Source organism: Mizuhopecten yessoensis, unplaced genomic scaffold (assembly GCF_002113885.1).
Source record: "Mizuhopecten yessoensis strain PY_sf001 unplaced genomic scaffold, ASM211388v2 scaffold83, whole genome shotgun sequence".
Taxonomy (NCBI): Eukaryota; Metazoa; Mollusca; class Bivalvia; order Pectinida; family Pectinidae; genus Mizuhopecten; species Mizuhopecten yessoensis.
Window position 1 is genome coordinate 797596 of NW_018403369.1, and position 22406 is coordinate 820001.

At 36.1% G+C, this 22406-nt stretch overlaps 1 protein-coding gene across 3 annotated transcripts; it reads right to left on the bottom strand.

Moving 5' to 3' along the window:
• Nucleotides 1-6779: 6779 nt before the first annotated feature.
• On the bottom strand, nt 6780-16552 carry LOC110454493 (histidine N-alpha-methyltransferase-like). Of its 3 annotated transcripts, none has more exons than XM_021504047.1 (7): nt 16354-16552; nt 15918-16056; nt 12095-12197; nt 11205-11308; nt 9293-9370; nt 8577-8747; nt 6780-8033 (listed from the first exon to the last, which is right to left on the bottom strand). In XM_021504047.1, exons 1-7 carry the CDS (start codon nt 16519-16521, stop codon nt 7849-7851), a joined length of 948 nt encoding a protein of 315 aa, XP_021359722.1. In that variant the 5' UTR covers nt 16522-16552; the 3' UTR covers nt 6780-7848. The 3 variants fall into 3 exon arrangements, with proteins under 3 accessions (XP_021359722.1, XP_021359886.1, XP_021359803.1); XM_021504211.1 differs by lacking the exons at nt 15918-16056; nt 16354-16552 and adding exons at nt 13608-13668; nt 14052-14225; XM_021504128.1 differs by lacking the exon at nt 9293-9370.
• Between the last annotated feature and the right edge of the window lie 5854 nt (nt 16553-22406).

Genomic DNA, 22406 nt, shown 5'->3' on the forward strand with positions numbered 1-22406 from the left:
TTGATTTCTCTTGGGCTGATTACACTCTTGACTTTTTACAGTGCTTCTTCAAAGAAAGTGCCTGCTTGGGACAACTTTCCAGGCCCGGGTGTTAGGTCTCTATCACTGTTACTATATGAATAGAGAATCAGTTTATAAAATGCACTACTTATATTTTGAGTTCTGTTGGGCTGATTACACTCAAGACTTGATCCATTGCTTTTATAAAAAAAACACTTGCTTTCACTAGTGTTTGCTACATGTATACCTAACCACAGTTTCTTTTAAATCTTCAATAATAAATATGGATAATAGTCACGGCGGCATTTAAAATATATATATAAATCTTATTACCGGTTAGCTTGTAATAATAATAATAATATACAACATTTATATAACGCCCTATATAATTTGTAAAATTACTCTAAAGCGCTTTACAACATATGGATAATAGTAATGGTTATAATTGTGAAAACAAGAAACAAAGGCTTACGATCACTTTTAAACATTTAAGCAAGCAATGTGCACATAATTAAACATATAAAAGGGTGGTATTTACATAACGTCTTTGCAAAGATTCTAAAATGCAGACGTGAAGAGGTGAGTTTAGATGTCCCTCTTGAACTTGGCCAGGGTATTGGACTTTCTAATTGCAGATGGTAAGCTATTACACAACGTAGCCGAAACCCTCCCAAAGCATCTGTTTCCGTAGGTCACAGTACGAGATTTTGGGACACACAACACAGATTCTGACTCCGACCGCAGTGATCGTGACGGCTGATACCTAACTCCTGTAGGTACTGAGGAGCTGTTCCATTCAGTGCCTTTTATGTGTACACCAGAATTTTGTACTATTTCAGTACCTTTTTCAATATCTTGAACTAAAATATACCGTGATATATTCATATATTACTGTGATAATTCACTGTAGCATTCATACACCAAAATGCATAACTTGTTGCTTCATGGCCACGAAAACAGAAACTTTGATTTTTTTGATAATGTAAGCATATATTAATTGACTTTTCTGAAAGAACCTAATGAATGGAAGTATGGTTTCGTAGATGCTTTAACTGCCGGGTGGACTGGCATCAACGAAAATTTGAAACACTAGATATTAACTCTATCATTATATGTGGAGATTGGAATGTTCCACAGAACTATAACTTAGACACGGTTAATTACAAAAATAAAAATAATACAAATAGTCAAGCTAAAATTCTGGATATGATGTCAACATTAGATATTTTCGATATACGGAGAGAGTCTAACCCAGATACAAAACGATATACATGGTCTTATTGAAAAAAAATAATGAAAAAGATATTCCAGGGCTACTTATTTTATTAGATTTCGAAAAAGCATTTGACTCTCTAGAATGGCATTTTATACAAAAAGCTGTAACGTTTCAAGGATTCGGCCCTATTATTAGACAGTGGATACAAACTTTTTACAAAAATATAACAAGTTGTATTTATAATAACAATCACGGATCAGGATTTCTTTGACTTTAAAAGAGGAGTTCGACAAGGGAACCCTCTTTCCCCATATTTGTTTATTTTATCTGTGGAATTACTAAGCAGTTCCTTAAAATTTAAACCTGATATTAAAGGGCTTAATATTGACCACTCTGAATACCTATTAAGTCAATATACAGATGATTCGACACTCTGTCTTGAAGATGACGAACAATCTCTGAAGATGACACTCCTGAAAATGAAAGTGTGAATACGTGTATCATCATCATACTCATGCAGAAACAAACATACAATGCCTACTATTGGTGGGGTCCGTTCTGCAATATCAAACTATAAGCTAATTGAAAATCAATGTATCCTGTTATATCCCCGAGCAAAAGCCGACCAATTAGTAGCGAAGTGGGCCGTTATCAGCACAGCATTGAACATTGGTTAATTGAATTTGAATCCATATTTTGCTCATTCTTGCTATCGATGTTAATCATATCTAGAATTGTTTTCTACCTAATAATAAGAGCGCAAGCAGTTGTTATTGTACATGAAAAATAAACAAAATGAAAAAGAAGCTAGAATTCATTAGTATGCGAGACAATGTGTAATACAATGTAACAACTGTCATCTACTCCACTGTGTACTAACATGTGAACAATCAAAAGTGAAACATGATAAAAAATAAAAACAAATGATTGCCACCTTTTGTTTGAATATCATTACTTTATTGTGGTTGATGCCCATAATGATTGATCCTTTTTATTCCAATATCATTGCTGTAGTGTGGTTGAATGACGTACTGATTACCTCCCTTTATTCCAATATCATTGCTGTAGTGTGGTTGAATGGCGCAATGATTGCCTCCCTTTGTTTCAATATCATTGATGTAGTGTGGGTAAATGACGTACTGACTGCCTCCCTTTGTTCCAATATCATGGCTGTAGTGTGGGTAAATGACATACTGATTGCCTCCCTTTGTTCCAATATCATTGCTGTAATGTGGTTAAATGGCGTAACGATTGCCCAGGATTGTTCAAATAGTATTGCTGAAGTGTGGTTGATGGGGGGTAATGATTGTCACCCTTTGTTCTAATATCATTGCTGTGGTGTGGTTTATAGGGGTGATAATTACCTCCCTTTGTTTCAATATCATTACTGTAATGTGGTTGATGGGGTTAATAATTGCCTCCCTTTGTTTCAATATAATTGCTGTAGTGTGGTTGAATGGCGCAATGATTGCCTCACTTTGTTCCAATATCATTGCTGTAGTGTGGTTGATGGGGGTAATAATTGCCTCCCTTTGTTTCAATATCATTGCTGTAGTGTGGGTAAATGACGTACTGACTGCCTCCCTTTGTTCCAATATCATGGCTGTAGTGTGGTTAAATGGCGTACTGATTGCCTGCCTATGTTCGAATATCATTGCTGTAGTGTGGTTAAATGACGTACTGATTGCCTACCTTTGTTCCAATATCATTGCTGTAGTGTGGGTAAATGACGTACTGATTGGGAGTGATTGCCTCCCTTTGTTTCAATATCATTGCTGTTATGTGGGTAAATGACGTACTGATTGGGAGTGATTGCCTCCCTTTGTTCCAATATCATGGCTGTAGTGTGGATAAATAACGTACTGATTTCCTCCCTTTGTTCCAACATCATTGCTGTAGTGTGGTTGAATGGCGTAATAATTGCCTCCCTTTGTTCCAATATCATTGCTGTAGTGTGGTTGATGGGGTACTGATTACCGCCCCCCCCCCCTTTGTTCGAATATCATTGCTGTGGTGTGGTTAATGGCGTAATGCTTGCCTCCCTTTGTTCCAATAGCATTGCTGTAGTGTGGGTTAATGGCGTAATGCTTGCCACCCTTTGTTCCAATATTATTGCTGTAGTGTGGGTTAATGGCGTAATGCTTGCCACCCTTTGTTCCAATATTATTGCTGTAGTGTTGGTTAATGGCGTAATGCTTGCCACCCTTTGTTCCAATATCATTGCTGTAGTGTGGTTAATGGCGTAATGCTTGCCTTCCTTTGTTCCAATATCATTGCTGTAGTGTGTGTTCATGGCGTAATGCTTGCCACCCTTTGTTCCAATTTTATTGCTGTAGTGTGGTTAATGGCGAAATGCTTGCCACCCTTTGTTCAAATATCATTGCTGTAGTGTGGGTAATTGACGTACTGATTGCCTCCCTTTGTTCCAATATCATTGCTGTAATGAGGTTAAATGGCGTAACGATTGCCCACGGTTGTTCCAATATCATTGCTGTAGTGTGGTTAATTGGGGTAATGATTGTCACCCTTTGTCATGTGGTTGATGGGGTGATGATTGCCCCCCTTTGTTCCAATAGCATTGCTGTGGTGTGGTTTATAGGGGTGATAATTGCCTCCCTTTGTTTCAATATAATTGCTGTAGTGTGGTTGAATGGCGCAATGATTGCCTCACTTTGTTCCAATATCATTGCTGTAGTGTGGTTGATAGAGGTAATAATTGCCTCCCTTTGCTTCCATATAATTTCTGTAGTGTGGTAAAATGGCGTAATGATTGTCTCAATTTATTCCAATATTATTGCTGTAACGTGGTTGATGGGGGTAATGATTGCCTCCCTTTGTTCCAATATCATTGCTGTAGTGTGGTTGATGGGGGTAATGATTGCCTCCCTTTGTTCCGATTTCATTGCTGTATTGTGGTTGATGGGGGTAATGATTGCCTCCCTTTGTTCCAATATCATTGCTGTAGTGTTGTTGATGGGGTAATAATTGCCCCCCTTTGTCCAATATCATTGCTGTAGTGTGGTTAAATGGCGTAATGATTGCCTCCCTTTGTTCCAATACCATTGCTGTAGTGTGGTTGATGGATGCTCGTAATGATTGCCTTCTTTTGTTCCAATATCATTGCTGTAGTGTGGTTGAATGGTGTAATGATTGACCCCTTTGTCTCAATATCATTGTTGTAGTGTGGTTGAATGGCGGAATGATTGCCTCCCTTTGTCCCAATATCATTGTTGTAGTGTGGTTGAATGAGGTAATGATTGCCTCCCTTTGTCCCAATATCAATGCTCTAGCGTGGTTGAATGGCTTAATGATTGCCTCCCTTTGTCCCATTATCATTGCTGTAGTGTGGTTGAATGTCTTAATGATTGCCTCCCTTTGTACCGATATCATTGTTGTAGTGTGGTTGAATGGCTTAATGATTGCCTCCCTTTGTCCCAATAGCATTGCTGTAGTGTGGTTGAATAGCGTAATGATTACCTCCCTTTGTCCCAATATCATTGCTGTAGTGTGGTTGAATGGCTTAATGATTGCCTCCCTTTGTCCCAATATCATTGCTGTGGTGTGGTTGAAAGGCTTAATGATTGCCTCCCTTTGCACCGATATCTGTGATTGTGCTCGTAATGCTTGCCTCCCTTTGTTCCAATATCGTTGCTGTAGTGTGGTTGAATGGCGTAATGATTGCCTCCCTTTTATCCCAATATCATTGCTGTAGTGTGGTTGAATGGTGTAATGATTGATCCCCTTTGTCCCAATATCATTGCTGTAGTGTGGTTGAATGGCATAATGATTGCCTCTTTTTGTCCAAATATCATTGCTGTAGTGTGGTTGAATGGCGTAATGATTGCTCCCCTTTGTCCCAATAGCATTGCTGTAGTGTGGTTGAATTGCGTAATCGTTGCCTCCCTTTGTCCCAATATCATTGCTGTAGTGTGGTTGAATGGCGTAATGATTGAACCCCTTTGTACCAATATCATTGCTGTAGTGTGGTTGAATGGCGTAATGATTGCCTCTTTTTGTCCCAATATCATTGGTGTAGTGTGGTTGAATGGCGTAATGATTGCTCCCCTTTGTCCCAATATCATTGCTGTAGTGTGGTTGAATGGCGTAATCATTGCCTCTTTTTGTCCCAATATCATTGCTGTAGTGTGGTTGAATGGCTTAATGATTGCTCCCCTTTGTCCCAATAGCATTGCTGTAGTGTGGTTGAATGGCGTAATGATTGCTCTCCTTTGTCCCAATAGCATTGCTGTAGTGTGGTTGAATGGCGTAATGATTGCCTCCTTTTATATTTTGATTGCTCGGTTACAGGACAGGTTTAATATTATGCTACAATCGCACATTTTGTAATCGTACGCACATGGTGGGCACACCGGGCACACGTGTAACATTGTACGATCCCACAACTGTCGGTACAAAGTCTAGCAATAGGACCCCGTATATCAGGTAACAAGTATTTTGCTCATTAAATTTCTTCTTGCAAAAACATAGGTTTTCGTAGTTTTCATTAAAATTAGAAATGTTGTTAATCACAAGCCCAAATACATTATTTCACTTTTATACACCTGATGTTATTCCTGACACAATTGTAACATGTTTTATACAATTTAAAATTATTGAATCAAAACGGTGACCAACTACATTTTATGGAAGTTCACACAAATTGTGAAATGTTGCGACACGTTTAATACGTACATTGTTTGTGCTAAAAACTTTGAAACTTCCAAACTGATTAATGTAATTTATTCATTTTTATTTAGATGTGTGTTGCAGTGCCACTAGATAACAGTACCAACTAAAAATGTTTGCATGATTCAATAAAAGCAAGTGTGTAGTAATATTAACAGTACTCACATGTACCGTTGCATGACCTCTGACCCCACAACACACACACACACACAATCAAACCAAAACAAAACAACAAGATTGTTTATCAACGGTTAAAATACATGTTAATATATTTTAATAATATTTATTGATATTATCAACAATAAATCACCCTGATATTTAAGTCCGCGTATTCAGCGTCTAAAATACGTCGTGTTCAAACTCCAGCCACAGACATTGGTAACGAACCCCTGTGCTCCAGTCACAGACATTTGTAGCGAACCCCTGTGCTTCAGCCACAGACATTTGTAACGAACCCCTGTGCTCCAGCACATGTCTGACAGCGACGTTGCAGACGTGTCCCTAGAATATGGAATGACTGTAGATTTGAATCAAGGCACGTCATGTGACGTTTATGGCGGGCCACGTCATGTTTATGGTGGGCCACCGAGGCGTGTCTGTTATAAGATCTTATAACAGGTCCTTTTTCAACAGAACAAAATACTTCACTGTTCTCCAGAATTTACACTAGCGTCCGTTGCAATGTGTATTTCGTCACCATTGTCCACGCATCATCTTTCCCGCGAAAAAGTCTGTTCAATTAATGTTGTTTTTATGACGGTGTTTTGCTTTTTAACGTGAAAAAAGATTATTTTTTTTTAAATTTAAATAATAAAAGTGGATGTAATAGAATGTAAATATAAGGTTTGCTAACGCGCATCATGGAATATGTTTGAACGGAACTGTGTTGCATACCCTCATAAATGTTAAAAAGATGCATTTCAAACCTTAAAAAATATTTGTTAATAAGTAGCTTTCAATGATAATACCTGCATGAACAACGACACCACCAACAACAAAGCATTCATTAGTTACATTTCCGTGCTTCAAAACAAAACAAATGGTTTGACGATTTCAATATTTCTTTCGGTACGTACAAATTATATGTAAAAAGTTTAAAAATCAAACTAATAAAATGAAATTTGTTCTATACTCCTTTTTATAAATGAGGACAAACATTACAAATGTTCTCCTAATTAAAAATACAACTGAAGTAGCCGAAGAGTTACGTATATGCATAAGCTTATCTGGTTGTGTATGCATGTAATTTGGAGGACGGTCTGGCCTTCTTTGCCAAATCATTTTTTAAGACGATAGTTATTTCAACCTAGCACACCTGTAATAGATATTCAGTAAATCACAAAGTCACAGTATGTATCTTGCGTATACATTTGGAAATGCAAGGAATATTGAACACGTACATTATATTCTCATGCATTATATAATCTCTCTCCTCTATATCATGGTCTATATACATAACTAAATTAAGTTTACAGTTTATGGATACATTTTCTTTTCTTTCATCTTTCTTTTCATATATTTTGAGCAATATGATAGACAGATACAAACATACCGGTTCTTGACATAATTTCAATGATTGATAAAATGTTTTTTGTTTTTGTTTTTGTTTAATAGTTTCGTGCGAAGCTATCAATATTTTTTTGTCAATTAATCAGTCCAGTTTTGATTAAACATAAATGTTTTTTTCAACCATGTAGGTACATTGTACTTTGTCTAAATTCTTATGTTTTCTAAGTCTATAAATCATTTCCGGTCAGGAATGTTGGAGTCCTTCTCAATATTTTAGAAATGTAACAGTTCAAGCAAAAAATGAATAATTCATATTCATTTTCAGTTTCGTAACACATAAACAACAGTATTTCTGGGTTTCTGGAGCAAGTCTTTTTTACAGTTCGAATTCATGACTTCTCTTTTCCTTTTCTCTCCAAAATACGAGTAAAACACCCTCATGCTTTACATTTACAGAACACGACATGGTGTTGATCATCCTGCCACGTTTCTACAAGACGTAATCCAGACTCCTGAACCAGCCTCTGGACCTGCTGCATGGTGAATTTATGACTGATGCCGACTCCTTCGTGGAGATACAGGGGTTCACCCTCCGCCATGTCTACTGTAATACCGAGAAAGGCTGAATGGAAAGCAAAATTATCACAATAAAATTGACAATGAATAGTTTCAAGTTTAAAATGTCCTTCACAAATAAAAATAAGACAGGTTGATACCGCAGAAGGCCTAACACGGCATATCTAACGGTACATCTGTACATTATGCCGTACATCTCTCATAAGAATTATTTGATCTTTACCACAAGAATAACTACGGTTTCACGTATATACATGTATATGGCGTTCCACTCCTACACGCGAAATCATATCGAAACTAACTTGATTTATTTCCCTTTGAAAAGTAAGATATATATTGTACAGCTAAATGAAGATTAAGCTTTTTCCCACATACTTTTTTTTTCATTTTTAGAAAGATTGTTGAAATTATTTATCGTACATCTTTCTGCCATCTTATATGTGGCAAACATTGGTTTTATGCTGTTAAGATGTGAGTTAAGATGATGAAATGGTTTAATTTTTCTGGCAATGCATCAATGGTAGAAATAATCTAAGGGAACTTAAGAGGTATATTTTACAATGTATGGAATTAAATAGACGACACTTACGTAGTTTGAACGAGTTGTTTAGCTGGGATCTAAGGAGAACCTGGACAGAGCTCATTTTGTGGGGTGAATCTTCCTGGACAAACTGGACCTCTAATTTGTAATTGTCAGGGTTGATAGTACAAAGCTCTTCCCGTTTCAGCCGTTGAATAGAGTTCATATAGAAATTGATGGCTATTTACAATGTAAACAGAGAAAAAGATAATTACAACACAATTTTATCATTTTATTCATGATTGAACTTCCGTTTCTGCCGGTGAAAAGATAAATATGTCTGAATATATAAAGTGAAATAGAATTTATCAATTTTTAAAAGCCAGGTTCAATTATGTTTTAGTTCAAAATTCAATAAAGCACTATGCAGAACCTCCAAACACGTACCCTTTGGTTATGGGTTTCCTGTCTATACACAGGAGACATAAAGTTCATAGAAATATTTTAAATGAAGTGAATGGATAGGCGGGGGGTGGTACAGTGGATAGGGCAATCGGTTTTCATTTCGACCCATTGGCGCTAAAATCCGGGCCAACACGAGTGAGCAATGAAAGTGATATAACTTGTTTCATAAATGTTGCATAAAGATAAAGAGATAAAGTTTGTGTATAAGTGTAGGTTAGGCACATACTACATAAACTTGATAGTCAGTGTCATTTCTTGTAATTGAATTTTAATCAAGACTGATCAATTTAAAATCGTAGACGAGAGATGGTTTATCTTACCATGTACATCCCCGTATGCCTTCATGACAGACTCTTTATCCTGAGTAATGTCCACACTAAAGATCAGGCAGCACTTATCTGTAAGGATAATTTAAATGTAAATATATGATTTCCATATTTATCTAACATCACCGTAATGCCACTAAAACCAGTAAATTTCCCCCCAGTGATGTTCGTTAATACCTAACCAGTATAGCGAATCGTCAATAGTACTTTCCATTTACAACATTAACCCCGTAAACCTTTATGTGTGATAAGATATAACAAAGTACAGAACAACAGTACCAAAGGGGAGGAGGGGGGCAGCGTTTTGGAAGTTTATATTTGTTCAGGACTTAGTCTTTATTGCGTATCATGTAAATTGACATCATCTCAGCCGATACCAGCCATCTTTCTCAAATAACATTAATCAGTTTCTTCAAGTTACCGAAAATTAACTTTCACAACTAAGAAAAGTCATGTATTTCAATGTTAATCATTGTTACACACAGACACATTTGGAGCTGTTCGTTTCAGTACGACTTGTGTAACATAAACATACAAAATTTTCCATTTAAACACTTAGATTACTTGTTATTTAGTTAAATCTTTGAAGGTGGCGAAACTGCCTGCACCTTTGAGCAAAACCACGGAAGGTCTGATGACGTCACAAATGGTGCTGCGTGACGTTATTCAGGTATGTTTACAACAATATTTATCTATCGGCATTTCAGTTAAATCCTCTTCTCTACTGATGCTGGTCGCCATTTTGATACATACATTTTTGGACAAATTATTAATCGAAACCCTTACTTATGTGACGAATTTGCCTGCACTAACGTTACAAAAGGGATTTAAACCAAATGTGGTCTGAAGTATGCTCAGGGACAAAACGACACAATTCATATTTAGTTAAGGACTTGATGAGCTAAAAACCATTAAAATCAAGTAAACAATGTGGCTGAATATTTATACCTCAGTTACTTAGTGTACAGCTCGACCATAATTTGATGTACACAATGTAGCTGTTGTGTAGAATATTTATACCTCAGTTACTTAGTGTACAGCTCGACCATAATTTGATGTACACAATGTAGCTGTTGTGTAGAATATTTATACCTCAGTTACTTAGTGTATAGCGCGACCATACTGTGATGTACACAATGTAGCTGTTGTGTAGAATATTTATACCTCAGTTACTTAGTGTACAGCTTGACCATAATGTGATGTACACAATGTAGCTGTTGTGTAGAATATTTTCTAAAACCTATGACATGAAACTGGTTGTTAACCAAATACATGAAGTGAACAGTTTGTCTTCATGTCACACTTAAGAGGGTATCCATATCAATGTTGTGCATGTACAACTCTTGAACAAATCATACAGAGAATGTAGATACTGTTACTTATTAAAAGTTTTAAACATGAACATTTTTTTGAACGTTTACCTTTTAATTAGGTTACATTATCCGGAAAAGATCATCTGTATAATTGTCTGTATTTTAAATTCATATCGTTATAATTCCTGGGAGGCAACACATTTTAGGTATACATTTCATTATTGCATAAATAAAATCCATATCACATATCAAACTTTTAATTAGAGCTACAGTGCATGATCGATTTGTTATTTTGACTGTTTTATGTCGTTTACTATAATATAATTCATAATATGATATAAACTTTTTTATTTAACAACAATTATGAAACAAGTAATTTCAACTTATATTAATCACTCTTGTTGGCCCGGATGTTAGCGTGTGGGGGTCTTAGTGTGGGAGGAAACCGGAGTACCAGGAGAAATCCAACGTGGTCGGGCAGGTGACCCCAACCTTTTCACGTCCGATCGGGGAATCGAACCCCGGCAAAAGGCAAGTGCGCTATCCACTGCACCACCCGACCACCCGTTTACTGTCGTTTACTGTATATATACCTGTCAACACGGATTTAATCTGTCGTAGTTTTCGTACTTGATCCTCCGCTTCCAGACACTGTATACTGCTGAACCAAAGAATGAGTTTCGAGTGCGGACACTTGCTATAACAAAAACGAAATAATAGGCCATCATTTGTATATAATTCGCATATAAATCGATCAATGCATATTATTATGGTAGTTGTCTCGACCGATTATCATACAAATGTACCGTGATATTGCGTATTTATGTGACGTGTAGTTTGATTTGTTGAATAAAAATGACATTAAAATTGACAAGGACGAGTATTGTTAGCAGTCCACAGTCCCCGACCTGGTGACAACTATGTATATGAAGGAGCAGGTCCACCGAAGTCAGTCAGCAACATTCCGCAATTCAAAGTGACACTCGCGTAGACTTCGTTAGGTTATTATACGTGAGAATGTATATAAGAAATGATCCGGACAACAAAAAGTACGATGCATGAAGAGCATAACTTCCTATATAGTGTGGCACGCGACCCCAACGTTCCACAACTTCAATGGTATATGGCTATTGCAAGTAACAAATTATAAAACCTGGACAAAGTAATGCATTATGATAAAAAAAGGCCGTAACTCTTTATATAGAGTGTAAAACCAGAATGTTACACGCATACAAAGTAACAAAGTAACGGACAGAGTATAAACCTGTAGTGCCGGTTTCCGTCTAATAACGATCTATAATAACCTTTTTACTTACTCTTCTATATTACAACAAGCATATTACAGACTGGTGTGTTGAACATATTCCTATCTCCTCTATATTGCATACTATTCGTAACAAGATGGACTTTCGAATGAATCATGACTTAACTGAGGGAAGAAAGTGGTTAATGAACAACAGGTCTATATGATAATAAAACATACCTGGCTTTGTTGATGCCATTTTCGTAATCAGCTGCTATAGGAGTAATGTCGAGTTTGTCAGCATATTCCGCTGACAGGCGGCCACAGGTTTCAAACAAAAACTCTACAACATAGAAAAAACATTACATATATACCGAATCGCAATCAGGAAATAAAAAGCAGTATATTGTTGGATATTATATTCCTTAAAGTTTTGTTTATACTTTCTACGTCATGAGTAGCGCCATGCACATATATGCAAAAGAAAAAAGTACACTTTACTGCGAGAAGTCATTATATTCGGAGCACGCCCTTGAATATCGATTAAACTGCTACACGTACAAACGTAAGTAAAGGAAGCAGGGATGTTACTATCAAGAAAGGGAAAGGTCATCATCGGAAACTCAAAATCGTCCTGCTCACCTACAGCTAAGTGGACAGCCTTCCTTGTTGTTCACGTTGTAAGTAAAGATAGAAAGAAAACGACTGAAGTAAAAGGACTCACACAACTAAATCAGCCAATCAGCAAGTGTTTCATACGATTGTAATCCCTACCTAGAAACTGTTTCAGTTAAATACAGTGACTTTGAGCAATTTCAATGGGTAGTTGTGGACATATGCAACTTTGAATGAAATCTACAGATCTTTAACGTTTAGTTTAAGTAGATTTGAATATGTGATAGAGGATTGATATGGGGTCAAAAAATGCCTTTCAAGCCTTTTTCGGGTATGTATCTATGAATCTAGACAGTTGTCAATAGTGTTGACTTCAAATATTAAAGCTATTATCTGAAAAGCATAGTAATACCATATAGTTAATGAGTTAGTTGTGCGAGTCCTAAAAGAGTCTTCAGTGTCCTTTATTTCAAGCCCTCGATATTCCGTCTTTGCGTATTGCAGAGTTATCTTCTCTTGGGAGCAGGTATTGATTGTTACGTCACTTGTTTGTGAGAGTAACGTCATCAATTTTTGAGAAAACGACGTCATTTTCTCACACAAACAAGTGACGTAACAATCAATACCTGCTCCCAAGAGAAGATAACTCTGCAATACGCAAAGACGGAATACCCTCTTCATATGATGGATGTGTCGATTTATTTCTTGCAATTTGAAGATTGTACATCGTTGATATACCTGGAGGTGAAGTTGACGGACTCGGCTAGGTGTTTGTTAGCAGGCATGACATGCGGGAAAGAAACAGCCAAAGGAGAGACACAGTTTGTTCTCATAGGAATGTCTACGGTCTGCTTGAACCGAACAGATATATTATTGTCGACATGGAACTTAATCATTTTCAGATAGTCGTCTTCAGTATACTTCAAATTGGCCGTTCTTGTATTTTTTAACAAAAAATATTCCAATATTATTTAAAACCAAATACATTGTATAAAAAGAATGCTCATATAACAAGAAAACGAAGGCTTTCTTTCAATTTGGTATCAGATATAGCAGTGTAAATGATGGAAGAAACATTTCTGAAAAGAATGTTCAAGATAGATCTAAGTATCTTTTAAATTTGTCAAATTCAACATACCCTCAATTCCACTTCTTGTGTATAGAGTGTCACAACATGACTGTACCCTGATTAAATGGTACTGAAAGTGGAAACGAGAAGTTCGGATAATGGCTTGGTTGAGGAACTAGAAGAGCCAGTGATAAAACGTAGTTCGTTAGAAATCTTTGGAAGATTCGGAATACAGTACATATGAGGCAGATCCGTATCATTCTCATTAGTTGGTGTTTTGAAAGAATTTAAAAAAGAAGCGTGATTTGCTAGTGTTTTGTCTTATGTAAATTTATAGGTACACGTTGCCTTGATTATCGAGCGAACCTAGTGTCTGCTGCAGGCAGGTAAAGTTAATTCATTTTTTTTATGAATGAAGGACCCAATATATTTGACCCACTCTGAAAGTGAATCCAACTTTCTCTAATGTTCTGGCGTTATCTTCCACATATCCCCAAGTATCTTGAAATTTACCTTCCAGTTGATAGTAGGAGCTTCTCGATACTTAGGATCCTTCATAAAATGCTTTCGTAGCTACGCATTATGGATAGTATTAAGATCGTCAGTGACCATACTAGAATGGGGACCTGGAGCAAGAACATCCTGAAGAAGAAGTTATTATAAGGTCATCTAAATCCAACGAAATACTGCATAACTTATGTCAGCGTTAACTAAATTATTTAAGCATTGAACTGTTTTTGTATGGTATTTATTATCTATTTGAATGACACAGCTTTGCAAGCAAACAACATAATGCGCGCTAGCTTATATTTACGTTTTCTCTGCCTCTTATGTTCTTTTTTAATTTATAATTTATATTCAAAATTAAAATGCCCGCCTTATCGACAGTCCACACAATTTCGTTCAATAGTTTGAACAGTGTATTGTCGCGTGCTGATTGGCAAACAAAGTAGTACTTTGAAATTTTAACAAACACTTCAATTTTATTCCACAATTCAGTATCAATACAATTGCGTATGATATGTCTATAGGGTGATTTAAGTTTATCAATAGAACTCTGAGCTGAAAGTTAGATTTGAAATTGTTTCGATTTTTCCCCGGAACAAATTTCGCGCATGGACAAATACAGTGAACACCGTAAATCCGACCTCGAATTCGAACATTTCACTTTGCTCAGGCGTAAATTTATTTGTTGATTGTATGGGAACCTGACAACAGTCGGCAGATTCTATAACAGCGTCATTATTTGACATGTCGTCAGAAACTGAGAAACCATGGATGCGAGACGCGTGCAACTGATATCATTTGAAGTGAGTGATCTTGCGACGGAGCACAGGTTCGTTACGCATGTCTGAAATGTCTGTGTGTGCTGTGACTCATATCAGTAGGTCTGTAACATATGTGTCAGTAGGTCTATAGAATATGTATATTTCAGACATTTGTAACGAACCCCTGTTGATCAGTGCAGTGTAACAGACGATATTTTTGATAAACTACATGAGCGTTAAAATTGTTTCCATTGCCGGCATTGGTGATTTCAACCGATGTGCATTTTGTACGATATTGCAGACCTTGGTCTTGTTTTCGTTGTAATAAAAGTGTTTTTTTATTTTATTTTTTATTTGCACATAAATTTACAATGACATTGTCAAATCTAACAATGCCCAGAGATATTTCAGCAGCCGTCATGTTTATTTATATTGGATATTGTAGTTCCGGTCAATGTTGTATGAATACGCTAATAATTGTGTCTCGTGATGCATGGTAATTAAAGTCCCATCAACGACACAGCTTTCAAAGAGGCTATATAGTGACAATGCCATTCAAATGTAAATATATATCAATCAACACATTATTGTTAATTGGTTATAAATAAACTGCTATACATAACAAACCGAATGGTTCGTTTCCTGGAGTGAGTCCAAGGGCCGTATTCATGAAACCGTTCTTATACCCAAGCACGGATTTTGTTCTCAAGCCTATATTCTTGCTCTCGTTATGAATTAATAAAAAAGAACGCTGTTGTCAGTGATTAGGAACACTTTTGAAGAGACTTAAAGACAAACACTGTTTTCGATGGTTACATTTGTCTTTGTGGTCGTTTGACATGACGTAAGCAAGGTACAAGAAAGTTGGTTAGAACACATAATTCATGTTGAGCATGATAATGGTTTCGTGAATACGGGCCCAGATCAATACACAAACTGAAGAAGATATACAGTACATACGTATCCTATGTTATTACATTCTCTGCCTTTGTATATAAAAGGTTCATTAAATGTATCATTTTGACTGCTACCTCTATTGATATAAATCATTATCAGTTTTTATTGTTAATCTAAGGCTATAAATGCATGACAATGACTAACGTTTACATACCTTTAGATATATCAATGGGATAAAAGTGAATCTTGTCTTGATATTTCAAAAGTTCATCTATGAAGAAACGTGTTTTCTGACAGTTCCCGCTTCCCATATCAACCAGCGCTGTATATTGTGTGTCATGTTCAAGCATAGCCTGCGAAAAAAATGAACAATCTTTAAAATATTTCAGATATGACAAGTTTCAAAATTTGGACAAATAATATGAATAACAACATTCAAAAATTTTGATGAAAGCAAAACAAAATAACACGCACAAAATCATTCTTTCAGTACTGAAATGACACAATTAACGCCATAAATCTAAACATTATTTTTATTCACTTGAATGCCGGATAGTAATCTCGTAAAGGACAATCATTGGGTGTTTAGTTATACCTTTGTTAAGATGTTTTTTTACGTAAAATATTGACGGATTAATTGCCTTCCTCACCGCAATTTTGGTTTGCATTACATTCAGTTCACTTCTGTGAACGTAGTAGTCTGTGTCCTCCAAACACTTGTCGTTAAGCTTTGACCCATCCTCGTCGTACCGATACCAGCCAGGAATATATTTAGGACTGGTCGTTAAACCAAAAAGAATAGCTTTCCTTACATCCATGACACTGTCAAATGAAAAATATATTATGTTATATTTAAATAAATTAAAGTAAAAAGCGCAGTCATAGGTTCATTGATCGAGGACATGACTCTGCAATCCATAATGGGAACAAAATAAAACAAAACACTGATGTTTTAACCCCTGTTTTTACAATACAGAAATATACATGATTGCTAAAGGTTTGTTATTTTAACAAATAAAAGATTTGTAAGGCTATTCTGAATATTGTTATTGCAGCGTTTCTTGAGGCGAGAGTTTCAAAATAGCTCAAAATTACACATTTTCTGTCAATATTTCACAGAAAATGTAGTCAAAGTCAGAAACCATTGTAGAGGAGCTAGCTGTCAGGACTGTAGTCTCCAGAAACCATTGTAGAGGAGCTAGCTGTCGGGACTGTAGTCTCCAGAGACCATTGTAGAGGAGCTAGCTGTCGGGACTGTAGTCTCAAGAAACCATTGTAGAGGAGCTAGCTGTCGGGACTGTAGTCTCCAGAGACCATTGTAGAGGAGCTAGCTGTCGGGACTGTAGTCTCAAGAAACCATTGTAGAGGAGCTAGCTGTCGGGCCTGTAGTCTCCAGAAACCATTGTAGAGGAGCGAGCTGTCGGGACTGTAGTCTCCAGAAACCATTGCAGAGGAGCTAGCTGTCGGGACTGTAGTCTCCAGAGACCATTGTAGAGGAGCTAGCTGTCGGGACTGTAGTCTCCAGAAACCATTGTAGAGGGGCTAGCTGTCGGGACTGTAGTCTCCAGAAACCATTGCAGAGGAGCTAGCTGTCGGGACTGTAGTCTCCAGAGACCATTGTAGAGGAGCTAGCTGTCGGGACTGTAGTCTCAAGAAACCATTGTAGAGGAGCTAGCTGTCGGGACTGTAGTCTCCAGAAACCATTGTAGAGGAACTAGCTGTCGGGACTGTAGTCTCCAGAAACCCTTGTAGAGGAGCTAGCTGTCGGGACTGTAGTCTCAAGAAACCATTGTAGAGGAGCTAGCTGTCGGGCCTGTAGTCTCCAGAAACCATTGTAGAGGAGCGAGCTGTCGGGACTGTAGTCTCCAGAAACCATTGCAGAGGAGCTAGCTGTCGGGACTGTAGTCTCCAGAGACCATTGTAGAGGAGCTAGCTGTCGGGACTGTAGTCTCAAGAAACCATTGTAGAGGAGCTAGCTGTCGGGCCTGTAGTCTCCAGAAACCATTGTAGAGGAGCTAGCTTTCGGGACTGTAGTCTCCAGAAACCATTGTAGAGGAGCTAGCTGTCAGGACTGTAGTCTCAAGCTTTCCCGCATAACCCCTCCATGTTTCATAATCTTAACGCTTTCGATAGACACATACTTTGTGAAAGTATGAGTTTATTGTATGCTGATTCCATTTTTATTCTAACATGTGGACAGAGTTTGTTTGTAAACTAAGAAGTTATCAGTGTTGTTGGTAGAGATGGTAATATGACAAAAGTCAAATCGACTTTGATGGATCTTGTATCCTACATCTGTTTTCACATATCTTTTGAAAAGTTGTTTGTCAAGGTAATTTTGTGTCGATTTCTTTAACAAAATACTTTAATTTAACTCATACCTATTACAAATGTAACTTGAAAAGAGTTTTGTTCTTGTAAATCTTTATAAATAATCAAACAAACTGTCACATACTATCTAAAAACCTGTTTTCGTAACGTTTCTTGACTGAAATGGTTTTACAAATACTGTTTACTATGTCTGTCAGAGGTTTTATTTGACTTTCGTTGTTGTAAATCTTCATAAATACTAAAACAAACTGTCACATACTATGTAAAAACCTGTTTTCATGACGTTTTCTGATTGAAATGGTTCTGCTAATGCTGAGAATTTTAAACTTTTTCACATCTGTCAGAGGTTTTATATTAAAAAAGGTATACTTTTGAATAAAAATATGTTATAAAATGTCTGTCATCATACTTTTGTGTCAATTTCGTTAACAAAACATTTTAATACAACTCATTCCTATTAAAAAAATAACTTTAAAAGACTTCCGTTGATGTAAATCTTCTTAAATACTAAAAAAAACTTTCACATACTATGTAAAAACCTGTTTTCATGACGTTTCCTGATTGAAATTGTTTTATAAATGTTGTGTATTTTAAACTATATCACATCTGTCAGAGGTTTTATTTTAAAAAAAGGTATACCTTTGAATAAAAATATGTTATCAAATGTCTGTCATCATACTTTTGTATCAATTTCTTTAACAAATTACTTTAATTTAACTCATACATGTACCTGTTAAAAATTTAACTTGAAAAGACTTTCGTTGTTGTAAATCTTCATAAATACTAAAAAAAACTGTCACATACTATGCATAAACCTGTTTACATAACGTTTCCTGATTGAAATTGTTTTATAAATGTTGTGTATTTTGAACTATTTCATATCTGTTAGAGGTTTTATATTAAAAAAGGTATACTTTTGAATAACATCTCTAATGAAAAGTTGTTTGTCAAGGTACTTTTGTGTCAATTTCTATAACAAAATACTTAAATTTAACTCATACCCGTTTAACTTGAAAAGACTTCTGGTGTTGTTAATCTTCATGAATACTAAAATAAACTGTCACACACTGTAAAAACCCGGTTTCCATATCGTTTCTTGATTGAAATTGTTTTACAAATACTGTGTGTTTATTTGATGATTATAAAGTTCCATACATGTTTACTTATATTGTGTTGACCTTTTTTCTTGCAATATAGACTAATGCAAAGCTATTATTTGAGTTAGATCATTTAAGGCAATTTGAAATCAGAAAAATGTTGTTGGTTACTTTCTATAAAAAAGTCAACTGAACTGGGTCTCTTAAAGTCTATATATTATATAATATATCAAAAAAAGAAATTGTTCCAATCATTTGATTAGACTTGTATGACGAAAATGAGAAATTGTCTCAGACAGGCTGAGAAGGATTAAGTGTAGTCTCTTCTAGAGAACTGATAATGTATCAGTACTTTGGCTAAAAGCGAATGTTATCGTTAAACACCTTTCATATGTATTTCATGTATCATTTCGAATGCAAAGAAAAGCATGCCTTGACTGAAAAATAATTATTACTTATACTTCTGTGTGTGTGTGCGTGTGTGCGTGTGTGTGTGTGTGTGTGTGTCTGTCTGTCTGTCTGTGTCTGTATGTCTGTCTGTCTGTATAATACAAGTATTATTGCTAATGGTGTAAAATGTACATTCATTAAACTTAGTAATAATTGGCATTTATGTAATCGCAATCAAGATAACATTGCCGAGGAGTTACCTCCCGTCTCTGTTAGTATGTTGTTTGTGTATCGTATACAGACATGTATATGTTACTTTCTGTGTTCTGTATGCATGTCATGAGAGATCACTCTCCACATATGTATGTAATATTATGTATATATGTATGTATGCCTATGGGTCGTAAGGCCCCCGGTATAAACTTGAATTGAATTGAATTGTAGGTAGAGATGGAAATCCTAGGTTTGATGTATATACAATGTACTAATCTTGTTGTTTGGATTGGTAGGGGATTGACTTGTGAAGTGACCTGTGGATGTATGGTGGCTGTTGTGTATAGGACCAGCTAACTTAATTACCTGACATTGTTAAAAGACTATATATACCAAAGAAGGTAACATATTTCTTTGTAAAACTATTCCCTCCAATTTCGTTTTATCCCTCCTCACATTCTTACATATCATGTCCATTCTTCTTGATGGAAAGAGTTGCTTAATACCTAAACAACAATATAGTGTGGTATGCTTGTCAGAGGGATTTTTTCGTTGTCTATGCGATTAATAGTCCCATTTGTGTAGTCTCCATATATAAATACACCCAATGTCGACTCTTTGTTAATGGTGTTTAGACACCTATGAGACCTTACGAGTTCATTGTAAGTCATCGCTATCTTTACATCCCCTACTGTTAGTATGAAAGGCCACATATTGTTAAATAAAGGCAATTCCTTCCAATCTGGTGATGTCCCTCAACGTTAAAACTTAACTTAAAATAATGTGTGTTTGGACTTGTAAAATTGTAAAATAAATAAATTGCAAAACAAAGGCTTTCTCCTCGATATGATTTTTCATCGTGAATTATCCAGAAATATCAACGCCTATGTGCTCTTTAAACATGATAAACAAATCAAGCAGAGAATCGTCATAGGAGAATTGTTTTTCTTTCCAAAGATCTTTTAATGTCCCCACTACTTCGATTATGTGTTCGTGTTTTTATTTCATGCCAGTCGTACGACCAACCCCTCTCGATCAGCTTCTCATTATCGCAATGGTGTACCTTGTAATATGTACGCAGAAACAAGCACAATGATTACCTTAAAAATCGTGGAAGGACTACTCCCATGTCCTTAAAATGTTCTTAATATGGTATGAGGTTATTCAAAAATTAATCTGCATAAACTCTACGGTATCATCATTTGTAAGTATACGCAATCGTTCGACCACCTTTTATATTCGATTTCTACACAATCGTAGGCTGTTCATGAGCTTAAATGTACTCCGCATATGAAACAGGTGACTTTATCACTTTGTCCTGAATAGAAAACCCCGTTAAGATCAAGCTGGTTTGGAGTTTTGATGCACTTGTAGTGACCAGTCCTTAAAGGTTTTTATACGGTCACGCATTTAATCATTGACTAATAATCTGCTCGAATCTGATATGAAGTATGGCGGATACAATCTGTTGTAATATCTGACATGTCAATCTCTGTGTATCAAAGTACAAACACACTGTAAGCTTTACGATAGAAACAGCGTGTTTTTTTTTTTAAATCTCCCGTTATTTTTATACTCCTGCCATCTGATTTTAGGGTGTGGAAAGAAGGAATCTTAGATATGCATGATTTCTTTTTTCTTTAGATTAAGTTGATGCTTTATTTGAACAGCTAACATTTCAATAACAATACATGGGTTAACGAATACATACTCGAGCTGTTGTCTTAAAAGTCTCCACATAAATTAATAAAAAATGATAGTCGTTATGGTTTTATGAAGCGACTTTCTAACCGGTGCATAGATTTAATGATTTCATTAATCTTCTTTCTGCGCCGCATTTTTTTAGTTCGCTACTTCTCCGTTCTGCGCCAGACACATTTAAAATATAATCGTTTATACGACATTTGTCATCAATCGGATAGTCACTTGTTTATGCTCTATTTCGACGGAATCGTAGGATGTCCAGGAGCTTAAATGTACTCCACACATGGAACAGGTGACTTTATCGCAATGTCCAGGAAAACAAAATCCGTTACGGGCGAATTCGTTTGGAGTCAGTGTGAGGTCATCCGTGACTATCCGATTGATGACAAATGTCGTAACAGCAGCTAAGTCTATAGCTTTATCTATAATAGATGATAAATATAAAAATATACCTAAATATTACACAGACGGATAAAAAAAAACCGGATAACAATAGAGTAGGACTAGGGATATATTCATTAGAAAATAATACAGCAATATCCGTAAGACTAACTGATAACTGTTCTGTATATACTAGTGAATTAATAGCTATAGGACTAGCTCTTAGAATTATTGAACAAGAAAAACCTGAACAAGGAGCCGTAATTCTAACTGACAGCATATCTTCACTGCAATCAATAGAAACCAAAAACAGTACAAGAACCACCGTACTTAATTCTATTTTAAATACAGTTCAATCTCTTAAAAATCAAGGAATCCCCGTAAAATTCGAATACGTACCAGCCCATATAGACATTCCCGGAAATGAAAAGGCCGATAAATTAGCCAAAAATGCACTTAAACAGGAAACAATTCAGTGTGCAGTTAATTTATCTAAAGAAGAGGCATACTCTCTAATAAACAAAGCTATTGACAATAAATGGATAAATACATGGAGTGAGGTAGGACCAAACAATGTACTACGTACT

Coding starts and splice junctions, on each gene's coding strand:
- LOC110454493 (XM_021504047.1), bottom strand. CDS start 16,521: ATGGATGTAAGGAAAGCTATTCTTTTTGGTTTAACGACCAGTCCTAAA. Junction 11,309..12,094: donor AATGGCATCAACAAAGCCAG/GTATGTTTTATT, acceptor TTTTTGTTATAG/CAAGTGTCCGCACTCGAAAC. Junction 9,371..11,204: donor GATTAAATCCGTGTTGACAG/GTATATATACAG, acceptor TTATCCTTACAG/ATAAGTGCTGCCTGATCTTT.